This window comes from Actinia tenebrosa, unplaced genomic scaffold (genome assembly GCF_029948245.1).
Source record: "Actinia tenebrosa isolate PJP-AT-01 unplaced genomic scaffold, QUT_ActTen_1.0 PGA_scaffold7__59_contigs__length_16204524, whole genome shotgun sequence".
In the NCBI taxonomy this organism is placed as follows: domain Eukaryota; kingdom Metazoa; phylum Cnidaria; class Anthozoa; order Actiniaria; family Actiniidae; genus Actinia; species Actinia tenebrosa.
In genome coordinates, this window is record NW_028292584.1 from 2,480,184 (window position 1) to 2,500,009 (window position 19,826).

The 19,826-nt window shown below is 38.6% G+C and overlaps 2 protein-coding genes across 2 annotated transcripts; both read right to left on the reverse strand.

Moving 5' to 3' along the window:
• Nucleotides 1–636: 636 nt before the first annotated feature.
• On the reverse strand, nucleotides 637–19,379 carry LOC148905333 (deoxynucleoside triphosphate triphosphohydrolase SAMHD1-like). The gene is made up of 18 exons (XM_089039878.1): nucleotides 19,223–19,379; nucleotides 18,462–18,478; nucleotides 18,093–18,195; nucleotides 17,118–17,175; nucleotides 16,572–16,687; nucleotides 15,633–15,700; nucleotides 15,152–15,289; nucleotides 14,831–14,878; nucleotides 14,093–14,190; nucleotides 13,604–13,762; nucleotides 13,196–13,252; nucleotides 12,735–12,888; nucleotides 12,239–12,319; nucleotides 11,870–11,947; nucleotides 11,168–11,272; nucleotides 2,460–2,557; nucleotides 2,205–2,244; nucleotides 637–1,433 (listed from the first exon to the last, which is right to left on the reverse strand). The coding sequence occupies exons 1-18, from the start codon at nucleotides 19,227–19,229 to the stop codon at nucleotides 1,320–1,322; spliced, it is 1,539 nt and encodes a 512-aa protein (XP_088896004.1). The 5' UTR covers nucleotides 19,230–19,379; the 3' UTR covers nucleotides 637–1,319.
• Nucleotides 4,909–6,632, reverse strand: LOC148905334 (uncharacterized). The gene has a single exon (XM_089039779.1). It carries the CDS (start codon nucleotides 6,433–6,435, stop codon nucleotides 4,999–5,001), a length of 1,437 nt encoding a protein of 478 aa, XP_088895905.1. The 5' UTR covers nucleotides 6,436–6,632; the 3' UTR covers nucleotides 4,909–4,998.
• Nucleotides 19,380–19,826: the final 447 nt, after the last annotated feature.

Sequence of the window (19,826 nt, forward strand, 5' to 3'; positions counted from 1 at the left end):
TATGCGGGGGAAAATCTTTTAGAATCTCTCCATAGAAACCTAGTTTTTTATGCTGTTTGAAAATATTCTTTTTTTTTTTAACCCGCCTTCTCCGCTTAGACGAACAATCTTAGAACTTTCGGTCAATCCAATTTTTCAAGTTCAAAAATAATTTTTCTTTGAAAAAATTTGGAGAAAAAGCGTAGCAAAAAAAATTATGCTAAAAAACAATGTTTCAGTTAATTCCCCTGTATCTCATTCGGAATAGAGTCACGGAGTGAAATCCTTTCATGTATGTAGTTATAGTTGACACGTTAAGCCTGAATAATGTTACTAGTAATTGAGCAACTGTTGTCTTCAGTGCCTCAGGTGGTTTACTTAACTGTCAACCACGTTTGTCTGTGAAGCTCAGCAGGGAAGGCAAATGTTGGCTCGAGATGCAGCGTTTATATCTCTCAGTGAAAATATACTATATCCTAAAAGCTGGCAGTCACGACAAATGCATCCAAAAGTCAGCTTCAACCGTTTTTTAAATATATCATTATTATTGTTATTATTATTATTATTATTATTAATATATTGTATAATAAGTTTTCCCGATAAGCAAGACGTGTTAAACTTACTTGCAGTTTAAAAACGAACGAATATTAATACTAATATCAGTTAATAATTTTTATTTTTTCGTCGTGATACAAGGTGTCATTGCCGAGAGTCTTCTTAGCCAGAGGCAAATGTTTAAGATTAGTCATTAGTTAAGGAAAGAACTGGGTCGAGTTGGCGTTGCAGGGCATTGTGGGGCTGTTTTAGGGCACATATTTCCAAGATGGCGTCTATTTCGTCATCTAAAAAAACCCAACAATGCACTGCAATACCAACTCGACCCAGTCTTACTCAACCTCGGAATAGCGAATACGACACACTCTGACGTTCACTACCTCTACAATTCACATGCTGACAACGTTACCTTAGAATTAAAATTAACAACATAATAAGATAAATTCCCCATAGCTTATATTCGTTATACAGATCTTGATGACGTGTAGTCTAGTCACATGCACACAGATCTTGATGACGTGTAGTCTAGTAATGCGTTTGGGATGTGATCACGTGCTATCTCTAAGTTAGTCTATTCTAATCATAGTCTATTCATGCAGGCGCATGTGCATATCAATGTCACCTGACATGTCACATGCACACAGATCTTGATCACGTGTAGTCTAGTCACATGCGTTAGGGATGTGTTCGCGTGCTATCTCTAAGTTAGTCTATTCTGATCTCAAATCGTTTAGTGCTTTATTTTAGTTACTAAAGGCTTTCAAAAACAAACTTAGTGTTTTTATTTATTTGGATATTGTAGCTTCTTCTTTGCCGGTGCTTCCATCATGCGCTTCGGGTTCCTTCTCAGGAGTCTCATCTTCCCTGCCCGCTGCACCAGAGCTGCTGGCTGCACGTTCCTGATGAAAATGTATAGAAAGGTTATAAGAAGTTGTTAGTCTAGGCAATGTCCCTTATCTTGTAATTTGGTTGCATGATAAAAGAATGCCTTGCAGATGTACTGACACTAGGGCAGAGTGGGTTACAAATGTTTTGAGCATTTTGTGCCATACATGCGACTATAAAAGACTGGGCAGTAAGTAATTTACGCGCGATCGAGCCTGTTACAACAAATCGTTTCAAACGCCTAAGTTCCGGTATGAGTATCCTGGCACTAGGTAATATCCCGTAATCTGTTGTAGCATTGATTAGTCTCTACTCTATATGTCAGAGGCCGTGTGGGACTTGGGGGCGAGAGAGCTCCGAAGCCGTCATTGTTTCGGTTACAGATCCTCACGGCCCTCTTCACTAGTTTGTGAAAAGGGTCCGTGAAGATCTGGGATCGAAACAAATGACGACTGCGAAGGAGACTAAGTAAGCACTGATGCGAAAAGTACAACTGGATTCTTCTCGCTTGGCTTCCAACAATTGCGACAGCGCGGTAAAAAATTGCCAGACAATTTTTGGAATTTTTCACTTCGCAGTATTCCTTGCATCTTGTATTTCTTTGTGTTGCGGTACAAGTTGCGGAGATATCTGAGTAGTATAACAGCAACGACTTTCACTATTCTTTCTTTCTTTTCTTTTTACGCGCTTTTTTAAATCGGATATCAAAGAACTGGGTAAGCCTAACGTATAAAACACATCAAAACACATCGTATTCTAAGCCAGTTAATTAATACGGCCTTTACCTTTTCATCTACCCTTTGCTTGAACCAACCACCAAATCCGCTGGAAGAATTAAGAAAACAAGAAAACTTTTTATTGAATCGTTTTAATTTACGTTCAGTGGGTCAAACAATACGTACAATAGAGTGGTTTTCAAAAACCCGTGAAATACATTTTAGCGTATTACACTTTAATACACTTTATTGGCCGCATTTTCTTTTGATTTTCTTTCGAATTGTACACGAAAACCCTCCTAAGATATCTACCTCATTACTTACTCTTTCAACTGTTTTGTTTTATTTTCGTCCAGCTCAGTCTTGCGAAGGTACAGCCTTATCTTCCATTCTAAGAACACTTTAGGCCACATGTAGCTAACCTTTTAAATGTAAAGAGAAAAAAAGCTTCATTATATTACGATTTCAAACCGTTTAACGTGTGTTCGGGTCCTACTGCTTATAAAAACCGTTCGACGTATGTTCGACTCCTATCTCATAAAAACCGTTCGGCGTATGCTCGGCTCCTATCTCATAAAAACCGTTCGATGTATGTTCGGCTCCCATCTCATCAAAACCGTTCGGCGTATGCTCGGCTCCTATCTCATAAAAACCGTTCGGCGTATGCTCGGCTCCTATCTCATAAAAACCGTTCGGCGTATGCTCGGCTCCTATCTCATAAAAACCGTTCGGCGTATGTTCGGCTCCCATCTCATCAAAACCGTTCGGCGTATGCTCGGCTCCTATCTCATAAAAACCGTTCGGCGTATGCTCGGCTCCTATCTCATAAAAACCGTTCGGCGTATGCTCGGCTCCTATCTCATAAAAACCGTTCGGCGTATGCTCGGCTCCTATCTCATAAAAACCGTTCGACGTATGTTCGGGTCCTATCTTATAAAAACCGTTTGACCTATATGGATCCTACTGCTTATGAAAACTAAAACAAGATCGAGGTGCCTTTGTCCAGAGTCACTGGACAGCTGAACACTAACCGAATCACAGGCACTAGCAAGTCTTAAAACAAATTGTTGAGTGAAACATTTATTGTCATATCTTCATCATAACTCTCATAGATTCCCTTCTTAACCAGAAACAGGACCCACGTTTAGGGTGCCTATGACCGTATCCGTGTTCTTGATAAGAATATTAAGAAACACCGGTCATTTCAGCTATTCTTAGGTCTTGGAATGGCCTATCGCTCATATGATACATCGCCTGTCGTCTACTCTCCGTTCTCTTCGACAACCTTTTTGCTTTGAGATAAAAATAACAATGAAACTAAATTGCGATACATTCAAAGCCGAACAACGTAGTTTCTTTTTAGATTGAAATTACGAAGCATGACCTTTAAGTTAGAAATGTGATTTTTCATATTTCAGCCAGAAAAGTACGCAAATTCTGTTTATCCTCAGATCGCTCATCTCAGTTCTCCCACCGACAACGTTTTTTGAATTTGGCGTGTACCGTAAAAGCATTAAAGGCACGGAAACACGGTGCAACATTGCACGCAACATTGCAGGCAATGTTTAAGGTGCTGGCACATGGTGCAACATTGCATGCAACATTTCACGAAACCAGACTGTTGCAGCGTGTGTCTACCCCAAACTTGTTGCATGCAACGTTGCATGCAACAAATCTGAAGTTGAATCGCGAGTAGTATAGGCCGCATGGCACGGGCCGGATTTTTGACGGGGAAGGGGACGGGGAAGGACGGGGAACATTAATTATTCATCGATCATTAGCATAAAACGACGGGTAGGTATTGTTTCGGGTTACCATGACGAACAATTGACGTCATCAGACTATTGTTTATTAAATCGTCACCATAAAATGACGAGCAGACTATTGTTTATTAAACCGTTACCATAAAACGACGGGGAGACTATTGTTTATTAAATCGTTACCATAAAACGACGGGGAGACTATTGTTAGGCAAGTTTGGGCAAGTCTTTTGTTTACCAATCCAATTTATAGAGCGCGGGAATTTTGAATTTTTAACTCCAAAACTTCAACCAACCAAGCAGGCAAGACCTAAAAAAATTACTTTTGAGAAACGCAATGACTACGTTATTCCAGTTAGGATCTCGAGGATATCATGCTACCGTCAATGAATTCAAAGGACAGATCCTGATCCACATCCGAAAATACACTGATTTTCCTGACGCGGAAAAGGTTCCAACAAAGTATGGAGTATCTCTTTCCATTCAAGAGTTTGAAGAATTGAAAAAAGTCATCACGGACTTGAGTGAGATGGTCAACGTTATGGCAGAAACGAGTCCTATATCCACCCAACCCGGAGATCAAACAAGAATTAAGAACCAACAAGTAATTGATCCACGAGCTACGAACCCTAAGTCAAAAGGTTTCGCTAAAAGACAGCAAGGAGGCAAAGAAAATGAACCTCCCAAGAAAAGACAGAAATCAAACAAGCTTTCTAAATCCGATAGCATGCGTGGAACTAATTTCAGTGTATTTTAGTTTTAGATGTAATTACTCATGTGTAATATTTCTAATGAAAATAAATGTTTTTTTGAAACAATCTTATGTGTTGACCAAATTCTTGATAACATCCTTCCATAATTCTTTTAAGAACAAACGCCAAGCGTAGATATATCGTTTTATGAATTATAATTTAGTGACTATTGTATCCAACACAATACAATTAATGACTCATAAACCACAAAGAATAAGACTTACGAAGTTCTACCTAATTATTCAAATACAAAGGAAAACGTTGGAGTGTAAAATCTTTATTTATCATTTACTACAGTAATAACAATATTTCAAATATTATAAACCTTTTTTATTGGACTAAGGTTATGAACTAGTGGTCATACAAGTGCTTATAAGGGGAACGGTTCATCTTTACTCGTATTGATCGACGCACACTTTTTCCAGGCTTTTTGTTGGGGTCACCTTCTAAATAGTTTAGTAATTCAAGACGTGGTCGTTTACGACGTTTGGGAAGTGAATCAGGTGGGGTTAATAGCGAAGAAGGTGGTTGTATCAAAGGAGAAGGTGCCATGAGAGATGATGTAGGAGTCTCTGGCATTTGTGGTTCAGTGGAAAATAACACAGGAGAGGCAGTGATAGGTGATAATGCGGGTGGAGGAAGAAAGTTAGAAGGTTCAGCAGCTAGCGGTGAACTTCTTGCAAGCTCGATAGATAATTGGTCTGATGGTGACTGAATTTCCGCAGCGAAGCTACTAAGGGGTGTTGAATTACCTAATCCCACTGTGCTGGGATTTATTTTGTTCTTGTAGCGCAGATAATTGTTCTGGAGCTGAACGTATTGCCTTGCTTTTTGACTTTTGCCCATATTAGGATCCTTTAGAAGGGTATTCATTTGATCTTTCAAGCTTTGCATTCTCGAAATCTCTGGGGGTAGTACAAGATTTTGCCTACCAAGGTAATGAAGCAATTCCTCAGGTACATTTTTCTCTTGCTCTTTCTTCTCTCCAGGGAAGACATTGGTTCTCAGTCTGCAGTCGTCTGGGGTGGTTGTCTTCAAGTCAATGAAGAGATATCCATAAGGTCTACTCACGGCTTGTTCATATTTTTGCAGAAAACATTCAGTTTTTCCAGGATACATTTGCTTGGCTAGATTGAGAATTTGAAGTTTATCTCTTGGATTCTTGAATATAACCAAATAATGACAATTCAAACTAATGCCTCGATTAACTTTTCCTTGATGAAAGATGTTCTGTACCATGTAGATGACACTCAGGTTGCGATGATGCGATCCTTTAGTGAACAAGTTTAAAACTCGCTTATCATTCCCAGTTTCGGTCATCTGGTCATCGATCACTATAAGATTTCGTACATTTACATCAAAAAAATGATCTTGATCCAGATCCTGCGGAATACCTCTGATAAATTCAATGCCAGGCACGGTTCTTAACATTTCTAAATAGGCCGGTTGCCATTGAGAATAACAGTATACAATACGCTGAGGTGGAGGGTTGATCATCACTTGCGCATGCTCCAATAACTGCTGTACCCAAAAGGTTTTTCCACATCCTGTAGTTCCTCCCACCATACAAGTAAATGGATGCAGCAACTGGAATTTACTACAAACATCTGTTGGACTATTTTCCGTCTGTGAGGTGGTTGGTTTGAAAAGATGACCCAGGTCATTTTTGATCACCTTTCCTTGCTGAAACCAGTATGTGCGTTCTGGACCATTTATTTTGTGGACCCGACTCAAATGAGACGATAGGTTTTGAACCGATTTCTGGCACAATAAACACATGCGAGTCATCTCGAGTCTTCTCAGTTATGAGTGAACTTAGAGATTGCAGTCCTTCTTATACACATTCAGACCACGTGCATCAGGCTATCGATAGCTTAGCTTCTTGGCTATCGATAGCTTAGCTTCTTGGCTATCGATAGCTTAGCTATCAGGCTATCGATAGCTTAGCTATCAGGCTATCGATAGCTTAGCTATCAGGCTATCGATAGCCTAGCTATCAGGCTAACGATAGCCTAGCTATCAGGCTATCGATAGCCTAGCTATCAGGCTATCGATAGCCTAGCTATCAGGCTATCGATAGCTTAGCTATCGGGCTATCGATAGCTTAGCTATCGGGCTATCGATAGCTTAGCTTTTTGGCTATCGATAGCTTAGCTATCAGGCTATCGATAGCCTAGCTTTTTGGCTATCGATAGCCTAGCTATCAGGCTATCGATAGCCTAGCTATCAGGCTATCGATAGCATAGCTATCAGGCTATCGATAGCTTAGCTATCAGGCTATCGATAGCCTAGCTATCAGGCTATCGATAGATTAGCTTCTTGGCTATCGATAGCTTAGCTATCAGGCTATCGATAGCTTAGCTTCTTGGCTATCGATAGCTTAGCTATCAGGCTATCGATAGCTTAGCTATCAGGCTATCGATAGCTTAGCTATCAGGCTATCGATAGCTTAGCTATCAGGCTATCGATAGCTTAGCTATCAGGGTATCGATAGCTTAGCTTCTTGGCTATCGATAGCTTAGCTTCTTGGCTATCAATAGCTTAGCTATCAAACTATCCGACTATCAATAGCTTAGCCACCCGGCTACACGCTATAAAATTTCATTCACTCATAGTTCTAGTTTATTATTTCATCATGTCTCGTGTTGTGAAGAACAATCTTGGTTATCTCCGACTCTTGGTGTCTTCTCCTGAACACCAAAAGAACTTCCTTCTGTAACCGGCGGCAAGGCGCTCAGCTATGAATCAGATTGCAAGTGGTTTTGAAAAAAACGGGAACGAGATTACAGGATATCTCTAATGAAAACAAGAAAAATATTTACAATGAGATAAAATAAATTTGTAGCTTATCTAAATAGCTAAAAAGTTATGAATAAAATACAGTTTTGCTAGATATAACTAGAAACGGAAATACGTAAATTACGTCACAGGTAATTTGAATATTGCATACTGATTAGCAGTGTTTACAATACGCGAGTGAAAATTACTAGGTTGCAAAGTTTAATGTACAAGTCGGTAAACCGTTTAAAATGAACTAAACCAATGGAAAAAGCAATAGGAAAAATTGACTAGAGGTTAACTATGGCTTTAGGTAAGTATTTTAACCTTTGTTTATGACAAACTAAGAATTACACGGTTTACTGAACACGCGGTCGCGACAATGACCTTGAGTGTAGAGTTTAAGTAGCGAACAAATTAAAGGTTGGAAAGAAAAGGTCTTTTATCCCGCAGTTAAGGCTATTTATCGTAGTAAAAAGGTTAAACAAGCGAGTAAGGCGGTAGCGATCCTATAGTAAACGTTTTAAAGAGTTTAAAAGACAAGATACACTCAGCGTGATTACTAAATTACTACTGCGTGAATAACTTTGTACTAAATTACGCGCTAATGCGACTAGAATTACTACAACATGAAACGAATGCTTAACAAATATATAGATAATCTAAGCTATAAAATATAACGACTAGTTAACGATATTAACATAGATTTGTCCTAAATCTATCCTAGGTATAAGTGTAAAAGGCTTCAAAGATTCATACCTTTACATCGTAGAGAATTCCTTGTCTTGATATGTGCAACGTCTTCAAGAACTTTTACTACACTGATTTAAGCTTAGTTTGGGCCTACTTTTATGGGAAAACCTGCATTCTTAAGACCTTACACATCCTACGCAATGTTGCACGCCCTAGGCGCAAACAGGATGTCCCAAACACGAACTTACGTAAACAAGCGCCAAACCTAGGCATGACTAACTGTAATGTAATTACGTACGGAAATTATTTCTTGCTTACGCATTTTCCACGCAAACAGTTAACTAAAGAATTACATTCCTATGTGTACACGAGGCATTCCTAATTAAAAATATAGATTTATGACTAAATAATTACTGTCCAAAATAGTGTCTTTTGACTCTGTCACACTTCTTTGCACTTCTACACCCGAGCAAGTTCACGCAATTATTCAAGTGATTCATTATATTTTGTATAAGTATATCCCTACGACAAAACAAGAACGGAATCATCTGCTACCTTACCAAAGCTCAATATGTGATCTTCACGACCCTGGAGTTCCATATAAGAAAAAGAAACAAATTCTTGTACAAGAGGGGGGTGGATTCATTTCGGATTTACTGACCCCGGCTTTGATATCGGGACTTTTGATGCTATAAATGGATAGTGATGTAGGCGCGGGCAATCATTTGATTTAAGACTCAGTTGGGGATACATCACCATGAAAAGAAAATTGGAATGGCGGGAACAAGAAGACGAAGAAGACAATGAAGAGTCCAATGATGAAGAAGAAAGTGAAGAAGAACCGCTTATTCAGAATGTTTTGCAAGATCTTTCGGACGGTGTTTCAGCGTCAGATGCCAAGGATCTTTTGCATAGCATGGCGGCTTCCAAAAATATTGTGTTCTGGACACCAGGCGGTGAGCTTTTACGAAACCAGCGGCGCATACCTGTCACCAGTATTACAGACCTCTTAGATTATGTATTGTTGCCCTACAATCTTGATATCCTCAAACCTAGAGCCCTCAATTCGTTCCTGGAAGGATTGGCAGAATTGGGGATTAATAAGAAATGGATTTGAAACAAAAAAGTCTTAAGTGATTTAATGGAAAAAGAAGAACTTGAGGATAATAAAGAGCAATCCGATGAATCTGATAGTGAAGAATCAAGTAGCGAGGAGGAGGAGGAGGAGGACCGAAATTCTGAGACTAATGACACTGAACAAGACCAGGAAGAGGTGGACGAAGAAGAAAATGAGGGAAGTGAGACAGAAGAAGATCCCTGTGTTTACTGTGGAAACAAGGATGTCAAAGTGAACAGAATAGTGAAATGTCCAAAGTGTCTTTGGCACGAAAAGCTAGTAAATTTTCCTAGTTCAACACTCTGTAGTATTTGTGAACATCCATTTGCAGTCAATAGAAAAACGCTCAAAAGCGTGCTTACACGCTGCCATGGTTGTAAGACTATACATCACCAATCACCCAGAAGTAACAAGCAAGAAACTTTTAATTTAAGTAGCGATGAAGAATGAGCATTGTATTTTTATGTTAGTTTACAAATAAAGATGTTTTACTCTCCAACGTTTTCCTTCGTATTTGAATAATTAGGTAGAACTTCGTAAGTCTTATTCTTTGTGGTTTATGAGTCATTAATTGTATTGTGTTGGATACAATAGTCACTAAATTATAATTCATAAAACGATATATCTACGCTTGGCGTTTGTTCTTAAAAGAATTATGGAAGGATGTTATCAAGAATTTGGTCAACACATAAGATTGTTTCAAAAAAACATTTATTTTCATTAGAAATATTACACATGAGTAATTACATCTAAAACTAAAATACACTGAAATTAGTTCCACGCATGCTATCGGATTTAGAAAGCTTGTTTGATTTCTGTCTTTTCTTGGGAGGTTCATTTTCTTTGCCTCCTTGCTGTCTTTTAGCGAAACCTTTTGACTTAGGGTTCGTAGCTCGTGGATCAATTACTTGTTGGTTCTTAATTCTTGTTTGATCTCCGGGTTGGGTGGATATAGGACTCGTTTCTGCCATAACGTTGACCATCTCACTCAAGTCCGTGATGACTTTTTTCAATTCTTCAAACTCTTGAATGGAAAGAGATACTCCATACTTTGTTGGAACCTTTTCCGCGTCAGGAAAATCAGTGTATTTTCGGATGTGGATCAGGATCTGTCCTTTGAATTCATTGACGGTAGCGTGATATCCTCGAGATCCTAACTGGAATAACGTAGTCATTGCGTTTCTCAAAAGTAATTTTTTTAGGTCTTGCTTGCTTGGTTGGTTGAGTTTTGGAGTTAAAAATTCAAAATTCCCGCGCTCTATAAATTGGATTGGTAAACAAAAGACTTGCCCAAACTTGCCTAACAATAGTCTCCCCGTCGTTTTATGGTAACGATTTAATAAACAATAGTCTCCCCGTCGTTTTATGGTAACGGTTTAATAAACAATAGTCTGCTCGTCATTTTATGGTGACGATTTAATAAACAATAGTCTGATGACGTCAATTGTTCGTCATGGTAACCCGAAACAATACCTACCCGTCGTTTTATGCTAATGATCGATGAATAGTTAATGTTCCCCGTCCTTCCCCGTCCCCTTCCCCGTCAAAAATCCGGCCCGTGCCATGCGGCCTATACTACTATCGCGCTCTACTCTTGCAATATTGCGCGAAACAAATTTCATCATATGAACATGGCTGCAACATTACCTGCAACATTACCTGCAACATTTTGAAATTTCCAGCCAATCAGCTTGCACCAAATTTATAACTTCTGACCAAATATCTTAGCATAGCAGGCTGACACAAGCGATGTTGCGTGATTTTGTTGCAATGTGTGTCACCCCGATTCAAATTTGTTGCTTGCAATGTTGCGTGCATTGTTGCACCGCGTGTCCGTAGCTTAAGTCGAATTTGATGAGCGGATGTAATCTGATGAGCAATAGGGGAAATGGGGCAGCGCAATAATACAACAAATCGTGTTACTTTATGTACCTCATGTTCTTCAAGTCCAGAGGCTTTATCTTGGGTTTTCTTTTTGTAAAAATAGACATTTTTAACAGGGTCCTCCTCTTTCCTTCCATAATCAAATTTCACTTTCTGAAAACGAACAAGGATAACCGATGTAAAGATTTCCTTTTACTGACTAACGACAAACAAGGAACAGCTTCTAAGCTAAATACTTCAGTTTCGAGTTCTCTGTTGCTCATGTTTAGCCTCGATTTTGTGCAGAATATTCATATGTTCTAATGGTCCGTGGAATTTCAAAGTATTTGTATTGTTGAAGTTGTGCATTCTTTACTTTACCGTTGGTATTTGTGAATATTTAGACACTGATACGAGGCTAATCCTGAGTAAATGAGTCTGTAATCAAGGAACACAGCGGTAATTTGGAACTCGAAACTGGTCTATTGTGCTAGATTTACCACAGGAACCACAAAGATTTACTGTAATATACTGACAGAAAAGCCAAGCTTGGGCTACCTGTGGATAAATGTTGGCGGACTCAAGGGGCCGCTTGTGGTGTCGCCTACAGCTGCCGCGCAGCTTACAATCATAAGGAGTGATTAGTGTTATGCGGGCAAGCGTTTGGCCCTATACGTATGATATTACTAACAATAGATTTTGTCAATTATTTACCGTGACCTTGCCGCGCGGCCTAGTGTACTGAATCAGTATTACATTTCAAAATCTTACGTCAAGTATAATGTCTTCCTTCTTGTCTCCACTCATCTTTGCCTTTTCAAGGATATCATCCTTATCGACATCTTCACACTAGACCAAAATACAAACATTGTCAATTCGGTAGAGCAAATATTTAGGTTTTTTATGTTTTCGGAATGTGTTGTGATTTGATTTGATTCAAAGACGTTATTTCAAGAAGAATAAGACGTAGTAATTTACAAGAGTTATCTAACATACGGCCCTCAGTGCTGCTTTGTCCCCGGAGGGGGGTACTCCCATATAACGAAGGGCACGGATGATCGTAGTATCTTTTTCAAATGATCCATGATTAAATCAACGTTGGTTTCAGAATGAAATTTTCACCTGAAAACAAAAACTTACTGAGATATTTTCCTTGGTAGAGCGTTCGTCTATAAATCTGTACAGTTCTCGACGTTCTATCCTCTCCAGAATTTGCCTTGCCTGTAAACCGGAAAATATGGAGTAAATTTCCGTTCTTCTAAATTGCTTTAGGGCAGAATATTTTACAATGGATAACCTCTTTCAAGCTATTCTAATCAGTCATTTCATTAACAAGCTTTTAGCTGTAACTTGAACATAACCACGGTGCTTTGTGAAAAAACGGTGCCTTTTGGGGAACAACCTGGCTGCGATTCCACTTGGTGTAATGATATGACGGGACCTCGTTCTTTGGTTAGTCGGCGAAACTTTGATTTTAGATGCTGTCAATCAAAACTACTTGGTAGCTATAGGAGTTTTTATTGATGGCACTTCAGAGCTATTATATGTAAGTTTGGGTTATTACTGGGCTGCCTGCATGTTGGCCTGCAAACAAAATTCTTTTTGCGTCTCCATTTGCTTTTCGTGCTTTCATTACCTTTTCAAAAGACTTTGCTTTATCTTTATCTTTATCGGAATCGACCTCTTCCGGTTGTGGAACGCTGGCATGAAGTATTTGATGATACACTTGGTCTGTTAGCTTTGTATAAGCCTCCATGTCGTGTATCGCTTCAGACATCTTCAGCTTTTTTCTACATTTTTTTTTTTTTTACATTGGAGATGAAAACCAAGTTCATCCTTTCAGTTTATTCATTTGCAATTAAATGTGCATTCATACGGGTGGCAGCAGGGCTTGGAAACGCCGCCTACCACATCTATGGACTTTTCTCACGCGGCGGCATGTGGACTGAAACAATAGATCCCCCCCGTAGCCCGAGCGCTTTAGGATGAGGCTACGCGGGGTTCAGCACAGGATATTAACATGGCGCCGGCCGTGTGATTAAATGGCCTTTGATGGCACATACGTCTACTGATTGACACACATCTCAGTTATCTTACCCTTCTTTTCCCTCGAATAGAAGATACGGATCTACTTCCACTAGAGCATCAGTTATCCTTTAGGGAAAAAAACATATGGAAAACGGAAGATTATTGCTCGATCTATGAGCAGCATCTTCATTAGCTACGTTAATTAGATCGACTTCAAACAAAAACATCACATTTTTACTCATATGGACTAAAAAATGCATGCCATTCTGACTGTCATCCTATAATCTCAGGTGTCTTATTGCCTCAAAAACACCCTAAGAGGTACTGGCTTACTCTCTGGTAGCACTTTTAGATTTGTGACACCCTAAGAAAAGGTACGACAAGCATCCCCGCCCTTCTCTAATCGGGTAAACCCTCCCCTCCCCCCCCCCCCCCCCCCCCCCCCCCCCCCCCCGCCATTTAGTTAGAATGACTTACATGTGTTCTATGGCGTTGGAAGTCTTGTGCTGGTAAGCTCGTCTGTGAAGGTTAGCTCTTACGTGAAACATCTCATAAATGTTGTTCGCCTCTTTGTCACGGAAACAAATGTGCCTATTTCCATCGACGTCGATGACTCGTGCCATCTTTATGCAGCGCCTAATTAAAAAGAAAAAAATTACTGACTCTGAAAGAAACATAATTGTAAATATTTCTCGTTGATTTACGCTCAGGCAATACACGATACATTTTTTTCTTTCGTTGGCAACGCCGGTTTTTTGCGTTCCGATTTCAGTATTGCATTAACAATACAATACAACGTCCATTGTTACTTGCTTTAGTCAGTTCGAATTTGCTTACTCAGTAAGGTGCTGTTAAATCCGGTACGCAATGTTCAATGCGACTTGTCTCGCTATTTTGTTGTGAGATAAATATACAACCGTTGCAATTGCCCTTTGAAAGGTTAGCGCTCAGAATATTATATCTTACATGTGATCGAAACTGCTTTTCATTCCAAGATGGTAGCAATCTCGTGCGAAATAGTCCCACTTATCTACGTCAATACCACTTTGCTTGTTGGAAATAATCTTTAAAATAGAAACAAGTTCGACATTAGAAGGTCGTTAATACATCAACTACATAATAGCCCACGTTTCATGGCGGTCTGCGGTGTTGCGAAATAAGAGAGGGGAAAAAGGACACGTGGCGGTATTTCTCTCGCCTTTCCCCACAGGTAGCCAAAGCTTGGTTTCTGTGGTGTCATGTTATAAGGAAATGTATGGGGATTCATCAAAAATTTCAATAAAATCATTGAAACGTGGAATAAAGCCTCGAAATTTTACCCGATCATTGAGAAATAGCACTTCTTTCGCTCTGTGTGGTTATTTTTTGAATTTAGCCCGTTTTAAGGATTTTTTTCCCCCACTAACCTTACTGGTTGGGAAAAAATAAAGTAGACGTAGTGTGAGTCACATATTTACAAACTAAACTGAACTGAACTGAAAAATTGAAAAACGAAAACAGAAAGCACTTTATTACATACGCCTGGATGCTAGAAAACACTGCGATGGCTTATAACCAAAGTTAAACACGTTGGAATACCACTTAAAACGTTGCATTCCAACGGTTCCAACGGGTCGCTGTAAGGCACGAATACGGCAACGACTTTTTCACTGTCATACGAAAACTGCTACAACCTGTGACCTCGTGAAACATCCACACACTTACCTGATAAAGGAAACCTTTCTCCTTTTCTCTTCCATCATAAGGCCAGTCCTAGAAATAAATAAGAAGACATGTGTTAAGCTCCCGGCTCTGATCTCTCTCTCTCTCTCAAATGTCGCGGCTTATAAACGGACACTTTTACTGTATTTAATGTTTTCTCATCTCTTTCTTATATTTAAAGTAATAATTTAATGTTGTAAAGCGCTTAGAGCAATTAGTGTTATAGACCCTATAGATTATTATTATTATTTCTCATTTCAACCCTCGGGAGAAAAATTTGGTAGAAAGACACAAAACTCTAAAATCAATGACATTAACTAGTACCTTTTTAGATCCTTCAGTTGGGCCATTGATGAGTTCCCTGATAAAGGAAACATCTTTATCCTTTAGTTCAAATTTTTCGAAATCGCTCTTCAGCTTCGTGTAGATTAAGTCAACCATAAGCAAGCTGGCTTTCTCATGCTGAGAATAAAATGTTGGAAGTAGACGCCAGTCATTGATCATCCTCGGGAACGCAGGGGTAAAGTTATGTCGCATCTATCTCGCTCACACTCTGTCGCTCGTTACTCACTTTCTGGGAGCGAGAAACAAGTGACAAAACTTTACTCCTTGGTTTCCGAGGATGGTCATTGATTGGCAAATCTCAAATCAAATAGCTATAGAATTTGAAGTTTTTTCGGTGGTGGTAGTGTAGGACGCCATGTTAGTGAACTATCTTGTTCCAAGTTTAAATTAATCGCTATCTTTTCCTCCCTCTCCCTATTTTTTATTCATTCAATTATTCTTTAATCATTCATTTACATACCTTCCAATTTTTGTCAGCATATTTACGAATAAAAGAAGCATCAAAAAGGTGTGAAAACGGTCCATGACCTAAAATAGCATAATACAATATCACAAAAAGCATAGCAAAGGCGGGCAAAGGAGTTGTTATGAGAATACAGCGTGTTACCGACGAGGACCACTGGTTTGCAAACATACTGCTGTTACATACCAAGAGTCTTTGATTTTTCAATTACTTAACTTATATTATTGCATACCAAGTGTCAAAGCTCAATTTTCCTCAATTTCTATTGGTCGAGAGTGTATCACGTGAACGCGAAGAAATTCGACTGTTTTCCGGCGAGTTGTCTGAGAGGGAAATAATGCATTGTTAACCGGGAAATATCAAAACCGGAAGTCACGTGACCACGAAAAACATCACGCGCGCGTTTGCAAAAATTCATTCATAAGTAAAAAGTAGTTTTATCGAAGATGGCTTGCTTTGCTGACCGTGGAGAGCATGAAATTCAACAACTACTTACAGAAAACGACTCTACATTGAGCTATATATATTGTTTGTTTCGTTCTCTTTGACACTTGATATGATAATAGAAGCACTTATTGACTGGGACCTCTGAAAAAAGTATGTTTTGTTGCCCGCTCAGAACGGTTACTCGAAACAGTGAAATGACTATATAGGTTGTTTTTTGTTTTTTGTTTTACTTTTTCTTTATAACAGTATTTGTTGTCCAAATTTCCAATTATTTCAGGTCGAGGTTGAATCATTTGAGAACATTTTTACCTTTATTTTATCGGTTGACTGAATTGGATTCGGAAATTCGTAACAATTCAACAGCTCTATAGGCCTTATTTTTTAATTTTAATAAACTTGAAACTTAAAGTAACTTATCACTGATATTCACTATAAATAGACGTGTGGAATGCATAGTATTTTACTGTTAACATGCAAGCCATATCCTACCTAAGTCATGGCATAGTCCCGCTATCTTGACACACAACACGTCTTTATTGGTTATACCAAGATTTTCCTGCCTTGACTTCAAACTTTCAACCAAAAGCCCAGCTAAGTGGGCTGTCCTGTATTGGAAAAATAGGTCGTAACAGAAAACGGAGTAGGAGAAGAAGAAAAGGTCAAATAGGAAGGACAAAGAGGAGAACAAAAACTGAACGCTTTATTGATCTTTGTACTCTATTCATTTAAGGTGATGTTACTAGAAACGATTTTTAGCGCAACATTGTTGCGTAGTGGGCCTCGTGTAACACGGTTTGCACGGCAACCCAAATTGATGGCAAAAATGTTAGGATTTTTTAAAGCTCGCTCAAAAACCTGCAACATGTTGCCGCAAAAAATAGTAATGAGGCCAATTTTTAACGCAACTGTGTTGCGCGAAAAATTGCCGTTGCAAGTCGTCTCGTGTAACACTACTTTTACAATATATTTTCATCTTGTCATATCTTGGTATCATGAAAGGTAAGGTTTTTAGAAAATGAAAAAAAATGTTCTTACCCAATAGAATGTTCAAATCGGTTGTGAGCAGCGCCAGGATAAACAAAGTAACATCCACCTTTTAATAACGAAAATGAATAAATCTATCCATTGAAATCTGTAAATATAAGGTATGACTTTATCGAACCCTGAAGCAGCGTTTTGGCTCATTTAAGCTCCGTTTGATGAAAAGCTCGTTTACTTGAAGGTGATCCAGTGACTCTATGTAAAAGGTGAGTCTTTCGTTTTCTTTCCACAGGGTGATAGCATTGCAGATGATCAAAGTCTTTTTTCTCTCAAAACATAGTTGCCCTGGTGACTCGGTGCTTGCTTAATAATGCTTAGAGAAGCCGAGAAAATCAGGTATGTCACCTGTCGCTTTGTCTTGGATTTAATGACAATTGCATGTCCATACTGTGTAAACATTTCTGTTTTCACTCTGGCAGTTGGGTTTTTTTCGCTCAAAAAATTTTTACTTATCAGTTCCGGCTAAATTAAATGCTATACAGAGATTTAAACAACTGTATAATGTAAACATTTCTCGGTTTGCAATTTTCAGTTGGGTTTTTAATCAAAAACTACGATTCACTTATCCTTGCCGGGTAAAGTGGAAAAGAATTGTCTCTCGTAGGACTCATTCAAAATTATCTTGGTTACATGCGAGGCTATAACAGGAAAATGAAAAAAATAATAATAACACGAAAGTTTAGTAATACTTTTTTAATTCTGGAGCTCAGGAAGACTACGCTGGGCTGAAACTCGCGGGTTAGATACAGCTTTTTCAAAAAAGGTTAAATTAAGGAGTCAACCGTGAATGGCGATCGGTGATTGGCGATTGCACGACCGTAAGGAACTATGGGATGATAAGAATACCTGAACAATGCCTGCACCATTCAGCGAAGACCTTTTAGATGGAGAGATGACGCCAATCACCGATCGGTCGTTTGCCCCTTCAACCTTCTTTGAAATAATTGTATGCTACAGAAATATTCATACCTAGTTGTTTTATGTACCGAAGTCTCTGGAACTGTGGAGTGTCAATAATTTTGACACACAGTTCGGGCATTTCAATGTGACCATGTACCGGATCATTGAATATCTGAAAATTAGAATAATATTGACGCTAGCGAACGAACTGAAATTTGGATTATGTTACAGTATTCTACATTTGGAAATCCCACTTTTCAGTGGGAACTAAAAATGAATCAAGTAAAAAGAGTAACAAGTGAAATTATTAATGATGGTATGAAGTATTAGAGACTCGTATTTTCAAAAGAGCTGTATAATTAATCGATTCTGTGTGTGGTTTTTGGGTTAGAAAAATGTTGCGATGCGATAAATTCAGTTTCCACTGATATTTCTTACCTTTGGTTTTTTCTCGTCTGCAACGTAAAGAATGAATATGAGCATATACTGTTCTATATTTTCTAGAATGTTAAAACTTCCAAAGATTTCCTTTTACACAAACGTATATATGCCTCTTTCAAAAAAGGTTGTCGGGGCCAAAGGAGATTGGCGATAATGGATAGGCGATAGGTTATGCCAGGACAGATAGTATGCTAATAGGTTTATGCTAAAAAGGAAAATCGAGGCTTTTCAGAAATGGTTTTGTCGACTACAAAAAAACACTGAATATCTCAACGCTAACTGAACCTCCGTGTTCTTGATGAGAGCAATAACTCAAGTCATTCCATCTATTCTTGGATCTTGGAATGACTTTTTTTCTCCCCGCAAACGGCAAACGTGACCACGTTTTCATCGTTTTCCTGTATTTTACTTTACCTTTTACCTTCTCACCAAAGAAACGAGAGAGAGAGTAGTGAGACAGGTTTATAATTAGTGTTAAGCCTGAGATGCGGATTAACTTTGATTGGAAGAACATTGTCTTCAATGCCTTTTGCAAAAACTTTTACGCAGCGAAATAGCATGTTGAAAAGGGCTGAGGAAAAAGGAGCGATAACTTCAGAACATATATAGGTATATATAGAGCGAACGCTGATCAGTGTCGAGTTAAAAAATATATTAGTTAGTTAAAGCCATTTTGTATCTAAGATAGAAATACATAGAATTTAATTTTATTAAATCGAACACGGAAAGAGAAAATGGTTAATAATGTTCTCACTTACCGACCATTTCGAATAGAATTGTAGCACAAGCTAACGATCGTTAGTTATCCTCGACACCAAATAGAAATGGCCTTAAAATTAGAAGCTAGAGTCTTTAAGGAAGCGAAAAATTCCTATTGTCTATATGCCGTGTTTGGTAGTCTCCTTCAGACGTCACGTGAATAATTTTCCACCAGCTGCCTTCAGACAATAAACATTTCCAAGAAATCGAGAGGGCTTTTAGTGTGCGTCAATCAGTGTTTCCATGACATCTTTCAAGCTTTTCAACGATTAAAAAAACATTTATTTCGCCTGTTATGGGACCAAGTTTTTGTATGTATTGATAAACAGTTTCAAGAACTGACTCATATAAAACTGCCACCAGGATAGAAACGGCTTATCGTTAGATTCTTTCAGGTTCGCTTTTGTTGCCACGTGAATAATTTTCCCACCAGCTGACCTTAGCCGATAAATATTTCTAAGATATCAAAAGCGTCCTATTATTAAAAGAATGCGTGTTTCAAGGATTTACAAAACATTTGGTCATCTATTTTTTATGAGACCAAGATGTTGTATTGATGAACAGTTTCAAAAACTGACTTCTATAAAACTGTGGAAGCAAGCG

Coding starts and splice junctions, on each gene's coding strand:
- LOC148905333 (XM_089039878.1), bottom strand. Junction 13,253..13,603: donor TCCAACGCCATAGAACACAT/GTAAGTCATTCT, acceptor TTTTCCCTAAAG/GATAACTGATGCTCTAGTGG. Junction 2,245..2,459: donor AAAACAAAACAGTTGAAAGA/GTAAGTAATGAG, acceptor TAATTCTTCCAG/CGGATTTGGTGGTTGGTTCA.
- LOC148905334 (XM_089039779.1), bottom strand. CDS start 6,435: ATGACTCGCATGTGTTTATTGTGCCAGAAATCGGTTCAAAACCTATCG.